At 35.6% G+C, this 26,101-nt stretch overlaps 2 protein-coding genes across 2 annotated transcripts; both read right to left on the reverse strand.

The window, feature by feature from the left end:
• Window positions 1-333: 333 nt before the first annotated feature.
• Window positions 334-2,131, reverse strand: LOC147563571 (uncharacterized). The gene is made up of 2 exons (XM_086651541.1): window positions 1,978-2,131; window positions 334-1,211 (listed from the first exon to the last, which is right to left on the reverse strand). Exons 1-2 carry the CDS (start codon window positions 2,129-2,131, stop codon window positions 334-336), a joined length of 1,032 nt encoding a protein of 343 aa, XP_086507667.1.
• Window positions 2,132-16,678: 14,547 nt separating this feature from the next.
• On the reverse strand, window positions 16,679-22,370 carry LOC147563572 (uncharacterized). The gene is made up of 3 exons (XM_086664784.1): window positions 22,124-22,370; window positions 21,826-21,955; window positions 16,679-17,357 (listed from the first exon to the last, which is right to left on the reverse strand). The coding sequence occupies exons 1-3, from the start codon at window positions 22,257-22,259 to the stop codon at window positions 16,814-16,816; spliced, it is 810 nt and encodes a 269-aa protein (XP_086520910.1). The 5' UTR covers window positions 22,260-22,370; the 3' UTR covers window positions 16,679-16,813.
• Window positions 22,371-26,101: the final 3,731 nt, after the last annotated feature.

Genomic DNA, 26,101 nt, shown 5'->3' on the forward strand with positions numbered 1-26,101 from the left:
GTACTTCTAGAATTCATACCTTAACGAACATAAAAATAAACATAAGATACCGATAGAAAACATGTAAATTTTATATATTATATTGCTATACAATATTCAAAAGTAAAACATTAATATAATACAAAACTTATAACAACTGGAAATATTATAAAAACACTACTGCGGAGAGTTATGAATTCGATCAATCATTTCGTCAATCTCATCATAGAGTAATTGATCGAACTCATTACAAGTAAGATTTTCATATTCACTACCATAGATATCATTTTCTTCGATGGGGGATTGCATCACCGATGCGTCTCTATTCAGATTAATGCCATAATCTGTTATTTTTTACTCGGTCCTGACTTCAGTAAGATGTATTTCTACATCGTTGGTAAAATAGTCAGATACATCCAATCTTGTGTTACATGAAGAATCATTGATTTCCATATGATTTGTTTCTACATTGGCAGTTCGTTTCTTCAAGGATGCTTGATAAAGATCTACTAGATGTTTAGCAGTCCTACATGTTCTCTGCCAGTGCCCTGTCATACCACATTTAAAACAGGGTTGATTCTTCATTTCAAAAGGTTCATTTGCCACCTTCTTCCCTTTATTTTGCCGATTATACGGCTTGTATCTGTTAGCCGAGTTATTTGTCCACCGGCCTCGACCATAGCCACGGCCGCGACCTCCAGAACGGTAACCACCGCTTCTGTTATCTTTATTTTGTTCTGCAACTAGAAGGCATGAAATTAAATTCGAATGACATTTAAAATTCATGTTTCTATATTGTTCTTGCAAATTCCAATTAGAAGCATGAAAGGTTGAAAATGTTTTCTCTAACATTTGTTCTTCACTGACAGGAAAACCACAATGTGCCAATTTTGTCGTTATTTTAAACAGAACAGAACTATACTCAGAAACAGTTTTATAATCCTGTAGTCTAAGGTGGAGCCAGTCATTTAGGGCCTTAGGAAGGATAATTCTTTTTAAATGATCAAAACGTTTCTTTAAACCAATCCATAATAACAGAGGGTCTCTCGTATTTAAATATTCCGACTTTAAGTCCTCACATAGATGGTGTCGGATAAAATTCAGTGCAGCCGCACGATTCTGAGAAGTTTCATTATTACCCTTTGCTATGGTTTTCTTCAAATTTCTTTCCTCTAAATGAGATTCAACTTCAAGAGCCCAATTGATATAGTTCCTTCCTGTAAGGTCTAGAACTGCAAAATTTATATTGGTTAGATTCGACATTTAAAATGTAATAACACAACTTACTTTGATTTTCAGATGGTCTTCAAGACAATCCCTCGTTTATAACTGAAACTCTTTACCCGCTTATAGAAACGATCGTGCTGATAACGTTTTAGAAAAGAAAGGTTATGGATTATGTAATAACTAAGGTTTACTAAAGTAAGAGAATGGATGATCAAAGAAGTAACTATCATTTTTCACTTATTTCTCTGTAATTTAAGACCACCCAAATCTATGTACATTTAGATGCATTTATACTAGTGAAGAGAAGAGTGAAGGGAAGTCCACAAGTCCACACCTTGGATTTTATAGGGTAGGTGATGTGTAGTTAATTAACCCATCCTCTATCTTGAAGTGATGAGTCATTTTACACCTCATGCTTCATGATCCATATCTAGAAATGGTTATAGAAGGTGTACAATCATCTTTATGGGCAGCCACAATATATAATATCCTTTTCGTTTTCTGTCTTTGTTTTTGTATAATTACCAAGTACGCAACTATAGATCTCATCAAAAAAAAAAATACGCAACTATAGATGGAATAATAAAAACAAAACTCATTTTGCTACTATATTGTGAATTATTTGGAAAGCTAGATGCGACAGCTGCTTCCAGTGCATTAAAGCCGAAACTAAAGATATTATTAACACAATCAAAAGTTACACGAAAAAACATTATGAGACCTCCATAAAAAATCAGACAAACGTAGAAAAGTGGATCCCCCCTAGAGAACCATATCTGAAGATTAATGTCGATGCCTCTTTTACTTCTATCAACGTCTCCATCGGCACATGACTAGTAGTCCATAACAAAGAAGCTAAATTCATAGAAGCTGTTGCGGCCGTATCCAGAGCCAGAAATAGCGAAGCAAGTGAAGCTATTACCATCTTTAATGGTATTCAATGGGCGATAGATCGAGAATATAAGCACATCATCATTGAAAGCGACAACTATAACCTCATCAAGCACATCCAAGATCGACGTCACACTATCAAGTGGCAATCCAAAATCCACATCCACAAAATTCGAAAGATGATACCAAAGCTTGACAGCATTCTATTCCACTATACAAAAAGGTCGCTAAACTCCCGAGTTGATCTACTCGTCAAGTGGGCAAGGAAGAAGAATAGTGATAAGACATGGAAGCATGTGCCTTACTTTTTATCTAAGCAGTATTGTAATAGAATTTTAAGTTAATATATATAGTATCTCTTTCAACAAAAAAAACAGTACGCAACCGTCTTTCTCAATTTTTAGAACCCTCTTTCTCAATTTTTGAACCCTCTTTTGTATTTTTCTTTTGCAATTTATTGTGTTTTGAATGTGTGTTTGTTATTTCCTAAATAACTTCCTTGTTTATGATCAGTTTCTCGCGTAGCCCCCTAATTTATTAAAAAATACTCTAATTGCCCCTTTTTTACCGTTATCATCCAATGACCGTTAACTTTTTTTATTCTCTTCCTATGATCGTATCCTTCTAGGGAGATTCGGGATATTTGTCTTGTCATGATCTGAAGAGCTGACACATTTTGGTGCCGAGATATGTCTTGTATAGATAGACATTTTCCTTTCAACAACAGTGATCCTCTGCCGAAAACATATTCCAGCCGAATCTCAGTCGAGTATGAGTCTGGTCGAGATCTAGGAAGAGAAAGTAACTCTACAGATTCTTACCGAATACATATACTGGCCAGGATATTCTTCAATACTTGAATGAATTAACACAGAGTCTGGGTTGAAGTAGGGAACTTCCTTTCTCTAAGTTATAGAGAGATAAACGATAAGCAAATACCGACTTTATCAGTAATTCTTTTTTTCGGATTAACCGAGATATACAAAAGATAATAGAGTCGAGGCGAGAATAAATTCTCTATCCTTACGACATTTTACACCCCCGTAAAGTACCAATCGTTAGGGTGTATGCCTTCGGGATACAACAACTGTCCTTTCAGAATTTAAGATGGTACTTCTATATTCGGAAAGCGAACGAACCTTCGTAAATAATTTGAGCTCTTGGACTGATGCGAATAGATCTTTTAAATACTTGGCTATTATAACTTCATTAAGATACTTCTCTCTTTTGAATTCCAGACACACCAGAATAATTCTAAAATCAGAATTATTTTTCAAACACACCAGAATACTGATTCCAAAAGAGAAGAGAAAAAGAAAATCGACGGAATTCACTTGTAAACTTCTTTCTTCAAAATTTTAGATATATTTAGAATACTTCCAAATCAGATTTATATTCTAGACACACCAGAATACTGATTTTTAGAGGAAAAGAAAATGAGAGAATGAATTGGGTAATGAAGTGGATTTGGGTTGTTTAAATAGGAATCGAATAGGCATAAGTGCATCTTGAGATCAAGAGACACAATAGTTCAAAGTGAAGGACTAATAATGAATCTCTGGCCCCAAGTTAAAGTCGGTTAAGATCTGGACTGTTAGATCGAGCTCAAAAACACAGAGGGAACACCAGCCCTAATATCGTGCCCGAATCTTGCCCAACGGACACGCTAGATGGTCGTTCGATGAAGATCTCGACCTATCCCGAACCTTGCTCAACGCGGAGTTGACGTAAGCCGTCAGATCCAAAAGGATTTAACGCTTCCGGTAACGTCCCACCTAGATAACGAAACAAACTTTGGTTGGCCGTTAGATCAAACACTTGATCGCGGAGGAACGCGAGCCATCCAGATTTGGACGCGCTCGTTCCGCGCAAATGGTCCCCAACTGGATTCGTCCTATTTGTCGTTTAGTCCCTAGATTAACCGAACTACGTGAACTTCAAACATGAATTTCTCATTCATCTGGAATCGGATTCGAGTGATTCTTGGCTCTAAGTTTAAGAGCTCAACGAGACGAACGCAATGACGCATGCTGTTATTGAGTTTGACACGTCAGGTCAAGCTAAAATCGGCTCCGATTCCAACATAAGTACTACTTTACCTCATCACCATTCTCAGTTGAATCTCAATCACATAAGAAAAGTAACCCGACAAACTCCTTTGGAAATAAAACAAACACCATTAAATCGAGTTCTATGATTGATCCATCTTGTCAGTGTATTTCATTCATAGGTATAAATGGATACATGGACTTTTTATTCACAATATTGATTTTGTTTTCTCAGAAATATTTCGCTTTTAGAATTCTATTTAGAAATTGACTTCAAAGTTGATGTTGCATCTTCTAGACCACCTAGCTACTTTCATCAATAGAACAAAAATTACAGATCGTGTCAGGAATGTGTTAAGACCCGGAGTCACCAAGTGATAGGCCATCTCATTACTCTTAACCTCGATTTTTCTTTTGTTTTTTCCAAAAACCTAGCTAGCTAGAGCTTCCCATTTGTAGTTGAGACCAATTGGGTTTTTTTGGTAAGTTTATGGTACACATAACATCATATCTTAATCTTTTTGGCCAAAAGATTCCATGAGTTGTTAAATTCATTATTCATGATGGGAAATGATAGAGTGACTTAGAAATTGGTACTTAGAGGGTGACATATTTCCTCATTTAGAAACAAAAACGGTCCCCACCGTAGTCAAACTTTGAAAAAACCTCGTCTTTTAGTAATTCCACATCAGCTAGGCATTAAAATGCCAAAAAAACTGGGCACTCTAGCATCTCCCATTCATGATAGGGCATTGATAGATCCTAAAGACATCATAATCAGAATGAATTAAATTAGAACATTAACTGTCATAGCCATGATACTTGAGACTTGACGCCTTAAAAGATTATGCTAATAGATTATAAAGTCCACCAGTGACCAGACCCTTTCCTTATTTAGTGTGTATAATTACAATGTTTAAATCTTGGAGATAAACTATGTATTTCACAGAAACTCGAAATCATAACCCTTGGGACGGAAGGCTAGATGCAAAATACTGGACCACGTACTCATTTTCAAATTACATCTTAATTAGGTTGGTATGTCGATGTCGTGAAATATTCCATATTAGAAATAGCTACATGTTGTGAGGTTAGTCCCACACAGAAAAAGGGCATCTGCTAACCAAGAATATAATATGTAAGTTATCTCAATTCATTGTCCATTGCCATTGGTTTTAAGTTCGATGTCGATAAAATTTACATGGTATGAAAGCAAAACCTAGACATGACAAATCCAAAAACTATACGTGTTTCACGTCACGTAAAAAAGACATATGTTACGCTCAAAGAATGTCAAACATGGAGATGGTGGTGCTTGAACATGGAGATGGTGGATGGAGAAAGGGGACAAAAAGAAAGACGAGAGAAAGTGAATGGACAATAAAGAAATAAAATACAAATCGAAGAGAAAAGAAAAAAATTATAAAAATGCCACGAGGGCATAATCGGCAAGCGGGGGCAAAAAATGGGGGGCCAAATACAAAGCCCATACACAATTGAGAGTCAAAAAGAAAGCCTGGACACAATTGAGAGCCAAAAGGATGTCACAAATTGAGAGCCAAAAAGGAATTAACCCAATTATATATGAGCAAATATTTATCAGCATATGAGAGATAATTCATATATCATAATATATGAACAATAATTCACATTTCTAACGTCTCAACCTAATGATCCAAACAAATGTCCATCAAAGCATACCAAAACCTCGCCTCCCATCAGAACAGTTGGTAAAACTCGGTACACGACTGGATCATGAATAGTTGGTGGACTCACGACGGTGGCGTATTCGTTTATGAATTTGTTGGATGTGGAGACCCGTCGTATGTCTCCAAAGAAGGGCACCTAAAATCTCGAGGCCTATCTGAATCTAATAATTCTTGCTGAAAGGTGGCAATGTCAATTTGACTAACTTCGGGATTTCCTTCTCTGCTATCTATATTTTTTATGTCTGCAAACTACTACACCGTCAGAGGGTTGAAGGTGGGTCTATCTTCTTCCACAAGTTCAACCGCTAAGGTAAGAGGTGATGGTTCCGTGACCTTTTTTTGTGGTAAACACAACTATTTTTCTGGTTGTTTTTTGTTTTTCTGCAAAGTCTCTTCATAACTTTCAGCTATCCATCTTTAGCGATAAGGGAGTAGAAAGTAATAGATAAGAATGTAAATGAGGTGTATGAGTTGTACTGGATCAAGAAGAGAAGCATGGGAACATAACCCATTGGTTGTTAAGAAGTTGTTAGTTGTTAGTTTCGGTTATAAGTTAGTTAGGAAATGGTTAGTTGTTATTTTTCTGTTTTCTTTCTCCCTATGTAACTGTGTAATCTTCATTCATTAATCAATGAGAAAGGTTTACAACTATGGTATGAGAGCTTGATCCTCAAGCTTTTGCGAATCTTCATATTCTTATCAAAACTTTCTCTCACTGGAATTTCTTCATCTTCTTCATCATTCTTCATCTTCTTCAATCTGCAACTTTCTTTCTTTTATCTTGATCCTTCCTCTTCCTTCTCTGAAATTCAATGGAAACAAGTAAAATAACTTCACTCTTGATCAATTCCATGGGAAATGCGATCCCAATCAAACTCCAACCAGACAATTATCTAGCTTGGAAGTCAATGTTTCTCCCAATTCTAAAGAAATACAAGGTGCTAGGCTTAATCGATGGAACCAGACCTTGTCCTAATAAATTTCTTGATGAAGATAAAGATATCATCAATCAAGAATATATTGACTGGATCGATGAGGATCAAACTCTTCTGATCTGGATCAATTCGACTCTCTCAAAATCAGTGGTTTTTTATGCAGTTGGTACAACTACATCTGCTGAACTTTGGCATAGCCTTGAAGAATCATTTGCTGCATCTTCAACGACTCATGTTCTTCAACTTGAAAGACAACTAAGAGAGTGCAAGAAAGATAATGATACAATTCCAGAATTTCTTGCCAAAATAAAACCAATTTGTGATAGTCTTGCTGCTGTTGGTAGTCCAGCTTCTTCTATAGAAGTTATTGTAAGTATTTTGAGTGGATTACCTTCTAAATTTGATCCCTTCTCTACTTCTATATGCATTAGGCATCATCCTGTTACAATTAATGAGTTACATAATCTGCTGTTAAGTGAGGAAATCACTCTAAGTGATAAGATGAAGAAGATGACTGTATCTTCAGATCACAGTGTTCTAATGACATCTAATTCTCAATTCAAGGACAAGTCTATTAATTCTTATCAAGGAAGCTCTAGAAATCAGAATTTCTCTAATCGAAATCAGGTATATAATCAAAGTTCAGGTAGAGGTTTCAACTCTTTTAGAGGAAGAGGAGGTAACTCAAGTCAAAAAGGCAATTTTAATCGTATTCATCATCAACCTTCTAATTCTTGTAATAATGGTCGATCTGTGTTTCAAATTTGTCGCAAAATTGGACACACAGCTTTGGAGTGCTATCATAGACTCAATTGTTTTTATCAAGGAATAACTCCACCATCAAACATTGCTGCTATGCTTGCCTCAGCTAATGTATTTGGTCATAATCCATGGTTTGCTGACTCAGGAGCAACTAATCATATTACTCCTGACCTATCTCAATTAGCTTCTTCTTCTGATTTCAATGGTGGGGAGAGAATCACCACAGCTAATGGCCGAGGTATGGACATTACTCACACAGGAACTACTTCTTTTATTAAGAATAATAGAAAGTTTAATCTTCTTAATGTTCTTAGAGTACCAGAAGCTTCTCACAATCTCTTATCAGTTCATAAGTTTACCACTGATAATCATTGCTCATTAACCTTTGATCCATTTGGGTATTATGTGAAAGACCTCAACTCGACCAGGACTCTTTTCCAAGGGCCAACTGAGGATGGTCTCTATCCAATCTCATTTCCTTCAACCAACTCAAGCTCAGCTCAAGCTTTTTCAACTCAGTGTTCACAGGATCATCTGTGGCACAAGAGACTTGGACATCCATCTTTCCAATCTCTTCAAAGACTCAAGCCCTTAATTCTCCCAAATAATGCTTCTATGAAGTCTATCTTTTGTAATGATTGTCAGTCAGGTCGAAGCAAGAAGCTTTCCTTTAATATTTCTGTTTCAAGTTCTTCTAAACCACTTGAATTACTTCATGTTGACCTCTGGGGTCCATCACCTGTACCATCTGTTAGTGGTTATAGATACTATGCTAATATCATAGATGATTTCACTAAGTACTGTTGGGTATAACCTTTACAATATAAGTCTGATTTTAGAAATGTTTTTGCCAAGTTCAAATTAACTATTGAAAACCAATTATCTTGCTCCATCAAAACTCTAACATCTGATGGAAGGGGAGAGTTTTTACATTCCTGTTTTAAGGAATTACTCCATTCTTCTGGGATTGTACACCAAATGTCATGCCCACATACACCTGAGCAAGATGGAATTGCTGAATCAAAGCATAAGCATCTACTTGATATGACTCGAACCTTGCTTATTCAATCTCATCTTCCTCATAACTACTGGTTAGAATCTCTTTTCACAGCTGATTATCTAATCAACAGACTTTTAACTCGATCTTTGAGTTTTCATACACCCTTTCAAAGGTTATTTCATCTTCCTCCTGACTATAAGTTTCTCAAAGTGTTTGGTTGCTCTTGCTTTCCCTGGCTTAAACCATACTCCAGTAATAAGCTCTCTCCCAGAAGCAAAGAATGTGTGTTTATAGGATATACTCAGGATCACAAAGGCTACAAATGCCTTGACATCTCTACTGGTCGAGTGTATGTTTCAAGACATGTTGTTTTCAATGAACACCATTTTCCTTGCTCCTCTATTTCTCTTCCTAAACCATTATCTTCTCAATCTCTATACCCATCTCTTGTTCCTTCTCCAATTCATCTTTCTCAAAACTCAGCACGAGCACCTTTAAATCCACAAGCACCTAACCTACCTCACCAATTCATTACCCAATATCTCCCTCACTTGAGATTCTTATTCCATCTCCTGAACCTATATCTCCATTATCAACACCACCTACCTCATCCCCTGCACCCATCCCACCATCATCTAAGTCTGCACCTATCCCACCACCACTTCCACCACTTAATCAACATCCTACGCAAACTAGAGCAAAATCTGGGATTTCTAAACCAAAGTCCATACTACTTACAACTAAACATCTCATTTCTCCTTTACTTCTTGCTCAAGTTCTTCCTTTCACTCCAACTTGTTTCTCTCAGGCTAATAAAGATCCTAAATGAAGATTGGCAATGAGTGAGGAATTCTCTGCTCTTCAAAGAGATGGTATTTGGTCTTTAGTACCTCCTCAACCCAATCATAATCTGGTAGGATGCAAATGGGTCTACAAGATTAAACAGAATGCAGATGGTTCGATTGAAAGATATAAGGCCAGATTGTTTGCTATAGGATTTCACCAACAGGAAGGTATTGACTATGAAGATACATTCAGTCCATTAGCAAAACCTACAACAATAAGAGTTCTATTAACATTAGTTGTCCAAAATAATTGGCACATGAGGCAATTAGATGTAAGTAATGCCTTTTGTCATGGCAATTTGAAAGAAACGGTCTATATGACCCAACCTACTAGTTTTCAAGACCCTTCTCGACCAGAATTTGTGTGCAAACTTCACAAATCTCTCTATGGGTTGAAGCAAGCCCCGAGAGCTTGGTATGAGGAATTGGTGGACTCTTTGCTTAGTCTTGGGTTTCAAAAGTCTGCTGCTGGCTCTTCTCTTTTCATCTATCAAAGTGGTTCCCAAATGGCTTATATGCTTGTCTATGTTGATGATATTTTGGTAACTGGTACTTCCTCAACCTTATGTCATCAACTCATCACTGCTCTAAGCAGTAAGTTCTCCATGAAAGATCTTGGTCCTTTGCATTATTTCTTGGGTCTTGAAGCTATTAGAGACTCTCATGGTTTGTATCTCTCACAGTCTAAATACATATTAGATCTCTTAGATAAAACCAACATGTCAGGGGCCAAACCTTATTCTACTCCTCTTGCTGCTAAGGTCAAACTTCTTCCAGATGATGGTGTACCTATCTCTGATCCAACAATTTATAGAAGCATTGTGGGCGTTCCCCAATACCTAACATGGACCAATTGAGGTCTTCCACAGAAGCTGAGTGTCGTGATCTAGCACATTCAGCTGCACAAGTTGTGTGGGTATGTTCCCTCTTAAAAGAACTTCATTGTTCTCTCTGCTCAACCTATTTTGTATTGTGACAACATTTATGCTCTTGCTTTAGCCTCGAATCCAGTGTTTCACTCTAAAATCAAACACTTAGCTTTGGATTTTCACTTTATAAGAGAATTAGCTGCATCTCGGCTCATTGGGCTTCAGTACATATCCACCATTGATCAACCTACTGATACACTTACTAAGTCACTACCTGGTCCTCGATTTCATTCTCTCGAGACCAAATTGAAAGTTTGTCCTTCACCAACTATCAATTTGAAGAGGGGTAATAGAAAAGAATGTAAATGAGGTGTATGAGTTGTTCGATCAAGAAGAAAAGCATAGGAACATAACCCATTGATTGTTAAGAAGTTGTTAGTTGTTAGTTTCGGCTATAAGTTAGTTAGGAAATGGTTAGTTGTTATTTTTTTGTTTCCTTTCTCCCTATATAACTGTGTAATCTTCATTCATTAATCAATGAGAAAGGTTTACAACTAGAAAGAGCAGCTGGTGTAGTGAACAAATTCCGCACTAGAGATGAGGAAGACTTTCTTCTTGCATTAGCTTCTCTCCGAATCTTTTTATGTTTTAACTCTTTCTTTAACCGCATGATATTTATCTGCATCATAGACATGGCATTAAAGGCCCCATCAAACTCAAGGCCATGGACTCATGACCTGGTGATATGGTTCTTTCACCTCCCTAGCCCATCAACGCCCAAATTCACTCTCTCTCTTACCCACATTAATTCACTCGTGACATGATTCTTTCTTTCTCTCCACCCAACCAAGTTAATTTCCTAATATGCTCTTTGTTTAGACAATCCTATTAGTATTCTATTACGTAACTAATAGAAGTTTGGACTTAAGTTACACGATTACTTAATCCTTTCTTTATATCCAAATTTAAATTTAGACCTTGCAAAAATTTCGATGAATTAACTAAAATGGTTTACTATCGAAAGGTAATCTCGAATTAAAGTTTATTAATTCATACTTCACTCTTTTAAATCTTATTTCACCCAATATATGATTAGAGATTTTCAATTGATTAGTTTAAGAGGTAGTTTAATTTATAATTTACTTATAAATTGTTCACAAATTCTTAACTAATTTTATATAAAGTTCTCCAACATAGAGATTATTGATTGTTTCCTGACATAAAGGGTTTAGGGTGTAGGGCCTCCTGAGAAATTTTGCACCGGCCCCCTAAACTTACAGCCACGTCACTGCGTATGATTTGTGTGTTGTTTCATGAGTGTAGGTGACTTGTTGAAGTGTCACCCTTTCCTCTTATGCAGAGCTCCTTGCTATGTCTCTCTTGTCATAGCATGGCTCAGAGGGAGAATTTACCCGGATCTATCTATATGTTTTTCTTTATATTTATATCAGAGTTGAAGGTGCCTAGGAGACTCGTACCAAGCTCCCTATAATCTCTCTTGTCAGAGTATGGTCCATGTAGTAGAACTCGGTTAGATCCACTTCTCTATTAGCTTTATCAAAGACTCGTTCTTTTTTTTTTTTTTTTTGATGAGAATCAAAGACTCATTCTTGGTAGGTGTGATTAATGAAGTTGTCCCATACCGCTCATGTCAATGGTCGATATTTTGACTTGGAGAGCATCTAACCCCATAATTAATGAAGTTCTCCCTATAGTCTAAGCTGATCAATTATTGGCTCTGCAAATGTAAAAGTTGAGTACACGTGTTCCAAGTCATTAAACAAAAAAAACGTGGAGAGCATCTAACCCCATAAATAATCTTCACCGGTGAGAGATTTTGCTTTGAAAAAGTGAATAGATCTCAAGAATTTTGAATGTGCACAATTGAATGCAATGTCAAGTCCACTACTGTTCCTGAAAATGGAAGGACTGTAAAAGAAAGACAATTTTAATGAAAAAGAGGTGACAAGAACATTTATTTTGGCCTTGTCACTTGGCAATACTGGGATTGGGTGATCATATCAGCTATGCCGGGATCAATGATTCTTTTGTCTCCTCTCTTAACTTATTTGGTTTTCATTTCCCTTTAGTTTGTTGAATCTTTCAACATCACATTAACTGCCAGAGCTCTTCTTAGGGGAATGGAAGTAAAAGAATAAAATGTGTGTAAAACTATTGAAATAGACTAAAGATTCATTTGAAATCTAATTTAGAATTTCAATTTCAGATCTCACTCATTTATAGAGATCCTTTTTTGAATAATCACCAAATTATAGAAACTTTAATCTTAGAAATTCTCAATTTCTTCACATATCTCTGATTTTCAGAAACCATAATTTCAAACATCTCTAAATCATAGAAATCCTAGTTTTAGGAATTTCCAGTTTCAAGTTTCTCCCATTTCCATATACCCTAATTTCTTAATAAGTTAACTCCAAATTTTAGAAACCCTAATTTCAGAAATCCACTTTCATACTTTTGGGGGCCTATCGAGCAACACAAATCGATTTTATTGTGAAAATCGGTTTTATTGTGAAAATTTATTTTCTTATCTTGCTTTCCCATGTAATAAACTGGCCTTAAAATTCACTTTTTATTTGATGATTTTTTTTGGCCAGCGCTTTGGGGAAAGCAACAAAATTTCCGGGGAATAAGGTGCAAAATCAAAAAAATGCAAACCAAACGCACCTCAGAAGTCGCCGGTCGGATGTTGCCGGCGACTCCATCATCTCTCTTCATCCCTTTCTCCCTCTCTCTATGTTCATCCCTTTCTCTCTCTCTCTCTCTCTCTCTCTCTCTCTCTTCTGCCTCTCTCTCCGTTTCCTCCACCATTTCTTCCTATCGTCGTTTTTTTTTTTTGCCCGTAGGTTTTCAAAACCAGAACAAGAGAGAGAAAGAGAACTATCCGAGAGAGAGAGAGAGAGAGAGAGAGAGAGATTGGAGATGGCTTACGCACCACCAGTACCACTAATAGTAATGGGTTCATCGTCAACTAAGCGGCAAGTGAAGTTAGAGAAAGAATGCGAACTAAGGATTGAAGTAGGAACGGAAAACCCTATTCGTCTTCGTCTATTATCTGGTACAGCTGAGATTTTCGGCTCCGAATTACCTCCTGAAATTTGGCTAACTTTTCATCCCAGACTCAAATTCGCTGTACAAAATTCACTTCCTCTCTTTTAATCCCTTCTTAATCATGTCAATTTTATGCATAAAACAGTGGGTTTTGATTTAGAGCAGTAATGAAATTGAAATTTTTGGACTTTTGATTAAGCAATGGATTCGGTACGAACTTCATTGGTTGTGTTAGGGTTTTCAATTGATGAGTAATCAGGGGTTTAGAGAGAGAGAGAGAGAGAGAGAGAGGAAGGAGGGAGAAAGGGACGAAGATAGAGAGAGGGAGAAAGAGATGAAGAGAGAGAGAGGGAGAAAGAGATGAAGAGAGAGAGAGAGAGGAAGGAGGGAGAAAGGGACGAAGATAGAGAGAGGGAGAAAGGGACGAAGATAGAGAGAGGGAGAAAGAGATGAAGAGAGAGAGAGAGGGAGAAAGAGATGAAGAGAGAGAGAGAGGAAGGAGGGAGAAAGGGACGAAGATAGAGAGAGGGAGAAAGGGACGAAGATAGAGAGAGGGAGAAAGAGATGAAGAGAGAGAGAGGGAGAAAGAGATGAAGAGAGAGAGAGGGTCGAGTGTTAATGGCAGAAGTTGCCGGAATCCGGTGGAGATTGTCGGAATATTAGTTGAGGTAGAAGAGAAGAAGAAAAAATAGAAAATAGAAAAAGTGATGTTTGGAGGAAACAAAAAAATTTTGTTTCCACCCAAAATTTATTGCCCCGGAAACTTCGTTGATTTCCCCAAAACACTGGCCTTTTTTCTTTATTTATTGGAAATTGACAAAACAACCAAATGGTAATCCTAAAATTCATTCATGTTTACCCATGTAGGTGATTATCTCATTTGAACGAATAGATTACGGCTTTCAACTATTATTTAACTAAGTATAGGGCAAATTACTAAATCATACAAATGATTATATCCCCTTTGTTTGATAAGGGGTGATTTTGCTTCTTACAGTAGTGAAGTTTTGATTTTAAGATATTTTTTCTTAATACGTCTTCTCATAATGACAAGTCAAAAATCGATATGTTCTCCAAGCAGAGTTTCACAAAATCTTCCTTAGTTGCCTTCAATTATATATGAAAACGATTTGTAATCTTTACTGTGACCGCTCCTCATTGGTTGTCCGCCAATTCCATTATCAAGAAAGTTTATCTACGACTTCATCTTGCACTAGCTAATTTCTCCTCCTCAGTCTGTACGAACGCCCCCGATTAGTACAATAGATTGTGTCTATTTTTCATTCTCTTGACTCGAAATGAGACTCATTGCCTCGTTCTAATATTTCAAACTTTAAAAGAAAACAAATTATATCTTATCATGTGCTTTAAAGGCACATAATAGACAAATTATTTACCCAAAATAAAAAATGGAAATTAAATGAAGTGTACATATAATATATATATATATATATATATATATATGCTTTTTGGAGATGAACTAGAAGAATTATCATAAGGCATTGATACATCGTGAAGAGAAAATATATCAAGATTTATGAATTCAATGAGCGCTATAACAACCTGATTTGCATTTAAGGACCATATATCAACTCTTACATACTATTAAGGAACGTAAACCCATCTGATCTATGTTTACTTTATTAATACTCAATTTCAATAAATTCTATATTCGCACTTCCGTAGAAATGAATTTGGAACCTCCGAGTTGCAGAGTGAGTGACCAACCATGGCACCTGAAAATGGTGGACTAGTGGTGCGTACACTTTGTTAAGTCGTTCAGTAATTAAATCATGTAAGACCATGATATAAAAGTGGAGCACGTAACTGCCTCCACACCTATCACTACGAACTCCAAAATATAATTTCCAAAATTTAAAAGCAGATATTTTAACAGGTTGTATAATTAATTTAGAGGTTGCAATTAATTATCATGTTTCAACCTCCTTTTTCTTTTTTCTTTTCTTTTTTTGAGAATTCGACTACGATCTAGTTGTTACAAGGTATTGATACATCATGAAGATGTGATAAGCACGATAACCGCCTAATTTAAACCATGAATGAAAGAGGTTTAAAGCCCAACAACATGAAAGAGGCCTAAAGCCCGAAAAGTTATTACAATATTTACTTTATTTATAGCCCAAGTTACATGAGATAAATCTTGATGGCAAACTGCTTCCACCAAAACTCAATCCTACGACCTCATGGGCTTAAGAGGGGTGTCCAACCACTACACTAAAGACAGGTGGACATTTCAAATTCCTCTTAATTGGATAGATTAGCGTGATTCCTTGGACACAAATATGGTGCCAAAACCTAATTGATTTGCTATATAAATATTTGATGACTGAGATATTGATGGGGTATCTCTTATTCAAATATGGTCAACACTTGATTGTCCGAGTGGTTAAAGTGTTGACATATACTCCAAAGGTTCCTGGACGTCCCGGGTTCGATCCCCATAGAAGGTGGAATTTCTGGATTATTGAACTTGGGGTTATTAAGGCATAAATAATGTAGATGGGCTTTAGGCCATAGTTAGTAGGGTTCAGGCCATAGTTTAGATGGGTTTAGGCCATTGTTTGATTTGACAGCTACCGCGCTTATCACATCTTTGATGTATCAACGCCTTGTAATGACTATCGTACATCGAAGTCAAATTACCAAAAAAAAATGGTTAAACATGTAACCGTATCTCTATCTCATTTCATAAATTAATAATTAATTAATTAATAATATAATGAAATAAAATTGTTATCTCCTCGCATAAATTAAAGAAGGCCCCCTGCTAATTCTCCATTTGCCTAAACCGAGCCTCAACCTACTGGCCTAGCTATTTGTCTAGGGGTGTTGCCCTCGCCTATTAGACACCACACAAATAGCTTACGTCTTTTTCTTCGGCCCATAAAGCATTTACCTTTTTTTGTTGGAAGGAAAATACTATTAATAGCAAAATGTGGGATTACAATACAATTTACATATACGATGTCAAATGTATTTCCAGAATCTATTTTTCCGTTTCTTCTTGATCCATTTTGCTAGCTTGTCTGCTAAATTATTTTAAGCTTTGTTGATGTAGGAGAACTTGATTCTACTGAACTGCGGGATGAGATTTTTGACCAGTTGAATATGATTCGTTGATTGTTATTGCATCATTTTTCTGGGATCGTGTAAGTGTTGGATCAGACTTCGATTGTCACTTTCTATAATAACAAGTTTATAGTTATTTGCAGCACACCAAATAAAATAGCTTTTGCTTGAGCATAGTCCTTTTACTTTTTTTTTTGTTGAACTATCATAGTCCTTTTACTTGATCACCAGGACTATAATACGCATATATAGCTCTTATTATTTTTCTTTTCAATGGTGAAGACAATATATATGTCATTATGGAATACTAGCTAGGTGAAAACCAAAATAAATAAAAATAATACTAGTTTATTAGAAAAGTACCATTAAAAGAACATACATTAATATCATATCTCTTGATCAAGATTTTCACTGCTCCCAGCTAGAAAATTCCTTACATAATCATCAAAATGAAAGTCATTACTCCAGAAGTCATCGTTAATATCCTTACTTTCGGTATCGTAAAAATTATTTGGACGGCTTCTATTAGTAATGTCCCCCTGAGTAGCAGCATCTTCATTGGTTTCGAAAAGAATACTTTCTAACCAAAGAGAATTAGTACTAATAGTAGTATTAGTTTCTTCATTTCCTGAATTACTACTATTTCTTGGAAGCAGTTTCTGATCAGGAGAGGTTATTAGGACACTCACATTATTATTATTATTATTATTATTATTATTATTATTATTATTATTATTATTATTATTATTATTATTATTATTATTATTATTATTATTATTATTAATGATGACCGTTTTATTACAATAATTAGTTGATCGGTCACATCTTAATCGTGGAGATGAAGAGAGCCTTTTCTTTATGTGAGAGTTGCAGTAGTTCTTGATATCATTTGCTGTCCTCCCTGGTAATCTTCCAGCAATCAATGACCATCTGTACAACAAAATGAGTGAGTACGTGGATAAATTTGACAAAAGTGAAAGTATTAGAAATGAATACGGATTGACAAAGGCCGAGCCTTAGCAGTTAGAGCTGCCCTTTCGCTATAAACTTGCAGTATATGAAGAAGGCAAAAATCAATTATAAATAGCTAGGTAGATGAGAAAGTTATTATAACGATGATCCGTGCTATAATTTAAAAAAAAATAACCAGATATTTAAAGTTAAAAATGGTTATAATCTAAAAACAATCATTATATTACCGAGCTAGAGATGCTTTTTTCACTTAGAATCTTACTCTGCATTCATCTTAGAAGTTGTTGTGATATTGTAAAATAAAAAGATATAGTTAAAAAATGGAATTTTTTGGTTCCTAGTCCAAAAATCTACCCCTAAACACATATTTAGTCCCCCCTAATATTAGTATAGGATTTTAAGCCAAAATAATAATTATAATTGATATTTAGTCCAAATTAGTTAAAGTATGTCTATACTTTAAAGTTACAGTATTTTTCTGTTTAAAAGTTCTTGTTTTGTTTCATAAATTACCTGTTATTTATTGTTAAAGTTTCATACTTTATTTCATGTTTTCCATACTTTATTTCATTTTTTTTTTATATGTGTCATACATAACACGTTATTTATCAACAATGTTTCTTACAAAACGAAAAGGACTAAAAACCTATTTTCTAGGAAGATTGGACCTTAAATTTTTTTTGAAATTTATTTTGGACTTAAAACCCATGGACCCAAATGATTATAATTAAAAATAATCATTATAAAGGTGGGCGATTAGCCTAAAATAAAAAAAAATATATATTAGATTTAAGGTCTAAACTTAATATAAAATAGATAAAAATCCCATTCTTTTAATATTTTATTCTTCGTACAAGTACAAAAATGTAATGGTAAGGTGTTAATTGTATCACCAACATGTTGCTGGAATGGGATAAGTGATTCTTTTAGTGAATGTGTAGATATGGATATTAATAAGTTTGTTTTGTAACAACAAAATCCAAATTGCATGAAATTTACCAGTAAAATGGATAAAGTAATTTAGTTTTTTTTTAACGCAATAAGATAACGATGCTATACTAGAATGATTTATTTAGTAAATACCAAAATATAATATGCACCAAAATGATGTATTTTGTGAATTAGACTCATTGTATTAGGAAGGCCTGGATTTTGTATCTGTCATAAAAATTTAATACTTATTTGAGTTGAAATATTAAAATCTAAAAAAGATAGTACAAGATGTCATTAAGTCCATTATGTGGCTGGATCCTACCCAATGGTGGCTATTATATAGTGATGGGGGTCAAATCTGTAGACTTACCCCAGTAATCATTATCAAATAATTAATACAATCGTACACTGTGGGTAGGACATGGGATCATAGGATGCCAACGACAGAAGATTCTAGTTCCCATTTAATCACAAATTTGAAAAAGCTTGAGTTTTCCTTATTAGGGGAGGCCAAAAACAATTAATTGCACCTTACGTAATATGACTTGTGTATGTTATTTTCGTAATAATAATTCTATTTTAATGAAATATGAGACAATAAGTTAAGATGTAGATCAGTGGTTAATTCATTAGATTTTGAGCAAGAGGTTAATAGTTCAAGTCTTTTTCTAGGAATAATTGAAATTTTCGTTATTCTTTCTTATACTTTTTATAAGGTCCCAATTTTAATTTCGTTGTGGGTCCTCCCAAATGCTTGGGCCCGCTCTGTTCTCTGTGTTATATGCCTATCTATTATATTAAAACAAATCAGTCGGTTATCCAGGAGATAAGTCTGGCCGTCTATTTTAGTTTAAAGATTTAGTTGGGAACATATCCTACGGATAATATAAAATCTTTTTATGTAAATACACTAAAAAAAGAAGGGTATCTATGTGAATCAGTCAAAATTGGTTAGAATAACTACCCACATATTTCTCTCCCTATTTTTATTTTTTTCTCCCACGCATTACATCTTAGAAACTACCAATTTATAGTAGAAAATCGTGGGAGAGATAACTAACCCACTCTCCCATATCTTCCTAATTTCTCTCCGAATTATTTCACTTAAAAATACAGTTTTCCCTCTCTCCTCTTTAAACACACATTTTTTTTCTCTCATGCATTACATCTTAGAAATTTATTTTTCTTTTCTCTCAAGACGGGGAGGAAACCTAGTATCAACTAATGTTAGACGCATTGTATATCATAAATTAAACATTTTTCATTGTAAACGATCCAATTGTTATTTACCATATATGCAATTGATGTTTTTTACTTTTTGGCAGTCAGAAGTTTGTCTATTGTGCATCTAAGCAGATCCATAGACCATAAGTATCATTATATCGAAAAATAATAGGGTTATTTCCCTAATGGTCCCCAACTTTGTGACCAGCTTCCCGCCTAGCCCCCTACTTTACGAGAAATACCCATATGACCCCCAACTTTGTGACCAGCTTCCCGCCTAGCCCCCTACTTTACGAGAAATACCCATATGGCCCCCTTCCGTTATAACACCGTCACTCTCTCTCCTCCATCATGTTTTCTCTCTCTGCCAAGTCATGCCACATCATCTGTTATGCCACCTCATCACTTTCTCCGGCGAGAGTCGCCGGCCGGCGACTTCAAACATAAAAAAAAAATTTCTCTCTTCCTCTCTCTCTCTCTAGAACAGTTCTAGAGAGAGAGAGAAGAAAGAAAAAAAAAAAATTTTTAGAGAGAGAGAGGAAGAGAGAATTTTTTTTTTTTTTTTTTTTATGTTTGAAGTCGCCGGCCGGCGACTCTCGCCAGAGAAGGTGATGAGGTGGCGTAACAGATGATGTGGCATGACTTGGCAGAGAGAGAAAACATTATGGAGGAGAGAGAGTGACGGTGTTATAGCGGAAGGGGGCCATATGGGTATTTCTCGTAAAGTAGGGGGTCAGGCGGGAAGCTGGTCACAAAGTTCGGGGCCATTAGGGAAATAACCCAAAATAATATTATCGTATATAATATCTTTTCCATGATGTGCATATGTCATATGGTATTGAACGTCTGACATAGACTACGAGCACATAACGTATTTTAGTTCTTAACCACTGAAGACGTGACATTTACACATTTAAATTTGACTTCAACCATTTGAACATGACTTCTTGGACTAAGAGGAAATTAAGAAATGTCTTTTTTGACCTAATTGCAAACTTTGTGTTTTATTTTTGGGAAAATGCTACAGTTACCTAGAATTTCTTACTTATAGGATGACATGTTGACATATCCAGGTAAAAGAACAGTCCAGATTGTGGTCAAACTTTAAAAAAATTTTGTCTTTTATTGAGAATGAGTAGGCATGTCTTCCTCTAAGTAATTATAGTATCTCCCTTTTCCTATTTTTATTATTTTATTTTTTAGTCGAAATATCTCTTTTGTGAAACCTCACTAAATGTTACAAAAACAAAAAGAACGCGTACGTGGCAACAAGTTCTTATTTAGTTTTGCAATCTGATCGCCATTCCAAATCTTTTGAGTAAGGAAAATTTATCAAACTTCTTTATGTACTCTTATTTTGGTGAAAAATATCACTTATTTTTGGCCAGCGCTTTGGGGAAAGCAAAATAGTTTCCGGGGTGTGAAGACTTGGTAAAAAATTGGTCAATTTTGTTTGACAATTTTATTTAGGGGGAAAGCAAAATAACTTCTCCACCTCAGCTCTCTCTCTCCACCTCACTTCTCTCTCTCTAGCACCTCATATATTCGCCACCTCATCGTCTTCACCGGTGAAGGTCGCCGACCGGTCAATTTCCGGTCGGCGACCTTCAACCTTAAAAAAAAAAAAAAAATTATGGGTGAAGGTCGCCGGCCGGAAATTGACCGGCCGGCGACCTTCGCCGGTGAAGACGATGAGGTGGCGAATACATGAGGTGTAGAAGTTACAAAATATTCCCCATAAAATATGTTTCCCCGAAAAATTTTCAAAATTTTGCATATTCCATTTAAAATTTGACACCCCGAAAATTATTTAGCTTTCCCCACAGCGCTGTCCCTAGATATTTTTTAATTTGGAACTAGTTGGGCACATGAGTTGAAATAGATATTGGTAATATTGGTGGCATTGTATTTGGGTTTTAGCTCTAGTAAAAGACAAATACTTGAGGATTTAACCAAACTAAATACATAAATAGGGATTTTGACCAAATTGAATATAACTTAGTCTTTTTGACTAAAAAAAAAAACTAGAAATTGGGCCTTCAACCCAGTGGTATTCTACTTCACTTGAACCTTGTAGAACTCCAACGACTTGGGTAGAATTCTACCTGTCTACAAAGGTTGCTTGAGGTTTGTCCGGCCTAGGGGTCTGGGGAATAAACCTATCTAGAAGAAAGAAGTACGTACCCCAAACCATGATAATTGTGGTCTCAAATTAAGTAACATAAATTATATAATATATATATATATATATATATATATATACACTTGCCTGTTGCCTAAGAGCTTATGCATTCTGATGATGAGATCAGTTTCATCTGATGAAAACTCTCCTCTTTTGATATTTGGTTGAAGATAATTCAACCATCTCAACCTACAACTTTTTCGACATCGGTTTAGCCCTGTCCACTCAACAGTAAACAAACAAAGAAGTTATATCAGTTCCTGATAGAATGCTCGGCCATTCTCCCTATTATATTCCGATCAGATTACGTGTCTGGACAAGATTCAGATTTTTTGTATTAGTGACTTAGTTGGGTTCAAATTATACATATATATAATGTGTGTACCTGCTTTAAGAGGAACTTGACGCCATTTTCCTTCACCAAAATTTTCAATACATTTCCTTAGAAGAAGGTCTTCTTCTTCAGACCATGCTCCTTTTTTTACACATCTTGAAACAGCAGCCATATTTGAAACATGCATGGGTAATATTTACTTTTGTAATATACTATAATTTATTTCAGAAAGAGAAAGTGCTAGTGAGAGAGAGAGAGAGAGAGAGAGAGAGAGGGTTGTTTACTAGTTTTTGTGTAGAGGGAGTGGGACTGAAGATGCATGGTATTTATCTTATGTGAAGTTTGTATATTAGTTGTTTGGTTACTTTGGGTTCAACGTGTCTATTTTACGTGCAAAGTTGATAACCACACAAGAGAGTTCTACTTTTAGTTTTTTTTAAAGAGAGTTCTACTTTTAGTTACTTTCTAGTTTGTAATTATTCTAGTATTTTCTTCCACCAAGGGCAATGTGCTATCTTTCAACAAAAAAAAAAGGCAATGTGCTATATATATTCTTATATATGCAAGTATTTGATAAATATTTACATATATTCAAAAAAGAAAAGTATATTGATAAATATTTTTCATATTTTCATATTTTCAAAAAAACGAGGAAGCATATAGATAAATATACGAAAACAACAGAAGGAAGCCGAAATATATACATGCGTCTCATAGGAGACATGTCAAAAGCTTTTAACAGAATTAAATAGAGTCTCTGATTAACATAATGACCAACATGGGGTTTTTAATGGACTTTATACACCTAATTTCTCAACGCACCACTTACGGTACGCACACGACCCTTATCAGTGGGCAACCCACAAAAGCTACACACCAACAAGAGGACTAAGCTAAGAAGATCCTCTTTCTCCATTTTTGTTCATTATTTACATGGAAGGTCTAAGCAGATTGTTTGAACAAACGCAACAGATAGGTGATATTCAAGGATTTAAGAAATCAAGGCAACCCCCCATAATAACACATTTATTATATGCGGGCGATTCTCTTAAATTTGTCAAAATGGACCTCCCATCAGTAGACAAATTACTAGACATCCTGACTAGATTCAGCATACTCTCAAGACTGATGATCAATTTCAAGAAGTCAAACATATTTTTCAGCAACAATGCACATCCAAGACATTGTAAGATGGTGGTAGACTAATGAAAGTGGCTCACATGAAAGAAGATGACAAGTATCAGAGAACGCTATTACTATGCAAAAAATAAAAGGTAAAAAACTTTCAACCATTAGTCCATAAATTACACACAAAACATACCATTTGGAAAAGTAAGTTATTATCCCAGGCAAGAAGAGGAGAGTTCATTCGACCCTCCATCGCTTCTGCCCCTCGTTACCAGATGACATGCTTTGATCTATCAAAAAAGACAAAACAAGGCATTACAACCTTGCAGAGGGGTTTCTGGTGGGGGGGAAAGGAAAACACCAAGTTATATTCCGAAGCGCGGAATGTTATCACATAACCCAAACATAAAGGTGGACTAAACTTCTAAGATATCAATGCAGATAATCAGGCAATGCAAGCTAATCAAATCTGGCGACTAATAGAATAATCAAATAGGCTCAACAACCAGATTCTGAAAATAAAATACTTCCCCAACAAACAACTCAACCTAGCCCGCAGAAACAATTGTTCATGGGTGTGAAAAATTTTGACCAAACATATTCCAAGACTAGCAAGACTTATTCAATGGGCAGTAGGAGACGAGAAATTGATAAATATATGGGAGTATAAATGGATCCCAGGATTTGACAATCTAGGACAATCAAGTAGCGATACAAATGTACAATGGGTGGGTGAATTAAAGAAAATCACAACCAGTGGAACTCGGGACTTCTAGCACAACTGTTTCCTTCAGAATTGGTTAGTAGCATTCACACAATTCCGATCAGACGAGGAACGGACACACCTCGATGGGCTAAAACTTCAACAAGAGAATATAGCGTATCATCTATGTACAAATACATCACTCAGACTCAATCAATTGATCAAAGCAACGATAACTTGTGGAAGAAAATGTGAGACAAAAAATCACACACGAGGGTTTAGCTATTCATGTAGAAATTAGCTCAAAATATAGTTTCATTCAAATCTATCCTAGGTCCATACATAGCACTGGAGGACTATCCAACATTGTCTGGTAGTTCATTGAGTTATGTTTGCTTTAACATACACAATTAGATATCTGATGCTGTCAAATACAACATTTATTGAACGGTTCTCCGCAATTAATTACCACCGCATAATAATGATCCAAGGGAACCAACACTATCCTTCATCATCCCAATCACACTTTGGTTTATATCAAAACATCGATGTAAAATAGTGTTCAATAGGCAAAGATTGAGCATCCCAAGTATCATACAGTAAGTTATGGCTTTCATTCAAGTCCTTCACAGTCTCGAACCCACACAAGGGGCTACATACCAAACTCAAACCCAATAGCAGACACCGTCCACATACTACATAAAGATAAATTTCGATGCCTCGTTTATTGGCATCCGAAAGTCAGCAGCAATAGGTTACACGGTATATGACAACTTCGGCAACTGCATTGCGGGGAAAACTCAGGTGGTTAGAGTTCGCTAGTGGACGAAGGAGAAGCAAAAGCAACTTTGGAGGGGCTACAATGGGCAATAAACAAGAACATCGCCAAAGTAATATATTAGAAGGAGATTCAAAGAAAGTCATCGACGCACTGAATTGGAAGAAATCAGATCATCACTGGACGGCGAGACACATAATCTCGATCATCAGGAACAAACAAGGACAGTTCGAAGACCTCAAATTCTCCTTCATAGGAAGGCAAACAAATCAAAAGACGGATAGATTAGTTAAAGAAGAAAGAAAATATGTAACTATTATCTGTTTTGATGAGACAAATACAATTGATCACCTGAATGTAAATATTAATAGATCTAATGAATAAAAAGTGATTATTTCAAAAAATACTATATATTTTTAAGAAATTTGGTAAGACATAGAGTTGTTTGTCGAGTTGTGTTGGCCCGACCCGGAAGAGAATGGGTTGGGCTTTTGGGTTTGGTCTAGCCAACCAAAGTTAAGATAATACAGGGTTGGGTCAGCCCAGATCAATAGCCGAACAAAAGGATAACTAAAACTCACTCAACAAACATATAGCATAACAATTTGGTTTACTCAAAAGGGAGATTCTACAATTAGTTAGAGGATGTTTTAGAGGATGACATAATGACTCATTTCTCACTAAAAGACAGTTTATTCAAAATTTGACTACGATGTGGACCGCATTTTTATCCAGATGAGGAAACATGTCATCCTCTAAGTAAGAAATCCTAAGTAATTTTAGCATTTCTCTCCTCAAATTTGAATGACCTTGTAACTTGGAAAGTTTCCCAAAACAAAGACCAACGTGAGAGCGTTTGTCAACGTAGTTTCGTTAGATTAACAATATGATCTTCAAAGCATTCTCAACTTTGTATTTGGTACATATGAAAATAATTATTTGTTGTAGGATGATGAAGATCAACCTTCTAGGATACCAGTAATATTGTCTGGTTTTTGCACTTTTGAGTCTCACGATATTAAAACACCTCACTAGGAAAGGGTGCTTAACCTCGTAAGAGGAGCACCACATTCCGTCTCCCACCCATATGATATTATTTTCTACAACATACCCTCCGAGACCACATCATAGTAGAACAAATCGTTCTGATAACATGTTATAAGATGATGCAGACCAGCCTTCTAGAATGCTAGTGATATTGTCTGATGTGGCACTTCTGAGCCTCGCGAATTTAAAATGCCTCACTAGTTCTTAACCTCTTATAAGGAACACCACCTCCCTCTCTTATTGATGTGGAATTATTTTCTAAAACATGCATTGTTATAGAGTATTGGTTGTATCTTTAATTTAGAAATACAAAATGTATATTAAATTTATTATCACATTATAATTTTATTGATTATTTCTATTTGTTTGCTAA

The sequence above is a fragment of the Eschscholzia californica genome, unplaced genomic scaffold (assembly GCF_041429995.1).
Source record: "Eschscholzia californica isolate CP2 unplaced genomic scaffold, dmEscCali1.0.p SCAF_1, whole genome shotgun sequence".
NCBI lineage: Eukaryota > Viridiplantae > Streptophyta > Magnoliopsida > Ranunculales > Papaveraceae > Eschscholzia > Eschscholzia californica.

Coding starts and splice junctions, on each gene's coding strand:
- LOC147563571 (XM_086651541.1), bottom strand. CDS start 2,131: ATGGTAATAGCTTCACTTGCTTCGCTATTTCTGGCTCTGGATACGGCC. Junction 1,212..1,977: donor GACATTAATCTTCAGATATG/GTTCTCTAGGGG, acceptor TAAATTTTGCAG/TTCTAGACCTTACAGGAAGG.
- LOC147563572 (XM_086664784.1), bottom strand. CDS start 22,259: ATGCATGTTTCAAATATGGCTGCTGTTTCAAGATGTGTAAAAAAAGGA. Junction 21,956..22,123: donor TCAAGTTCCTCTTAAAGCAG/GTACACACATTA, acceptor TTGAGTGGACAG/GGCTAAACCGATGTCGAAAA. Junction 17,358..21,825: donor CATAAGCTCTTAGGCAACAG/GCAAGTGTATAT, acceptor TTTGTTGTACAG/ATGGTCATTGATTGCTGGAA.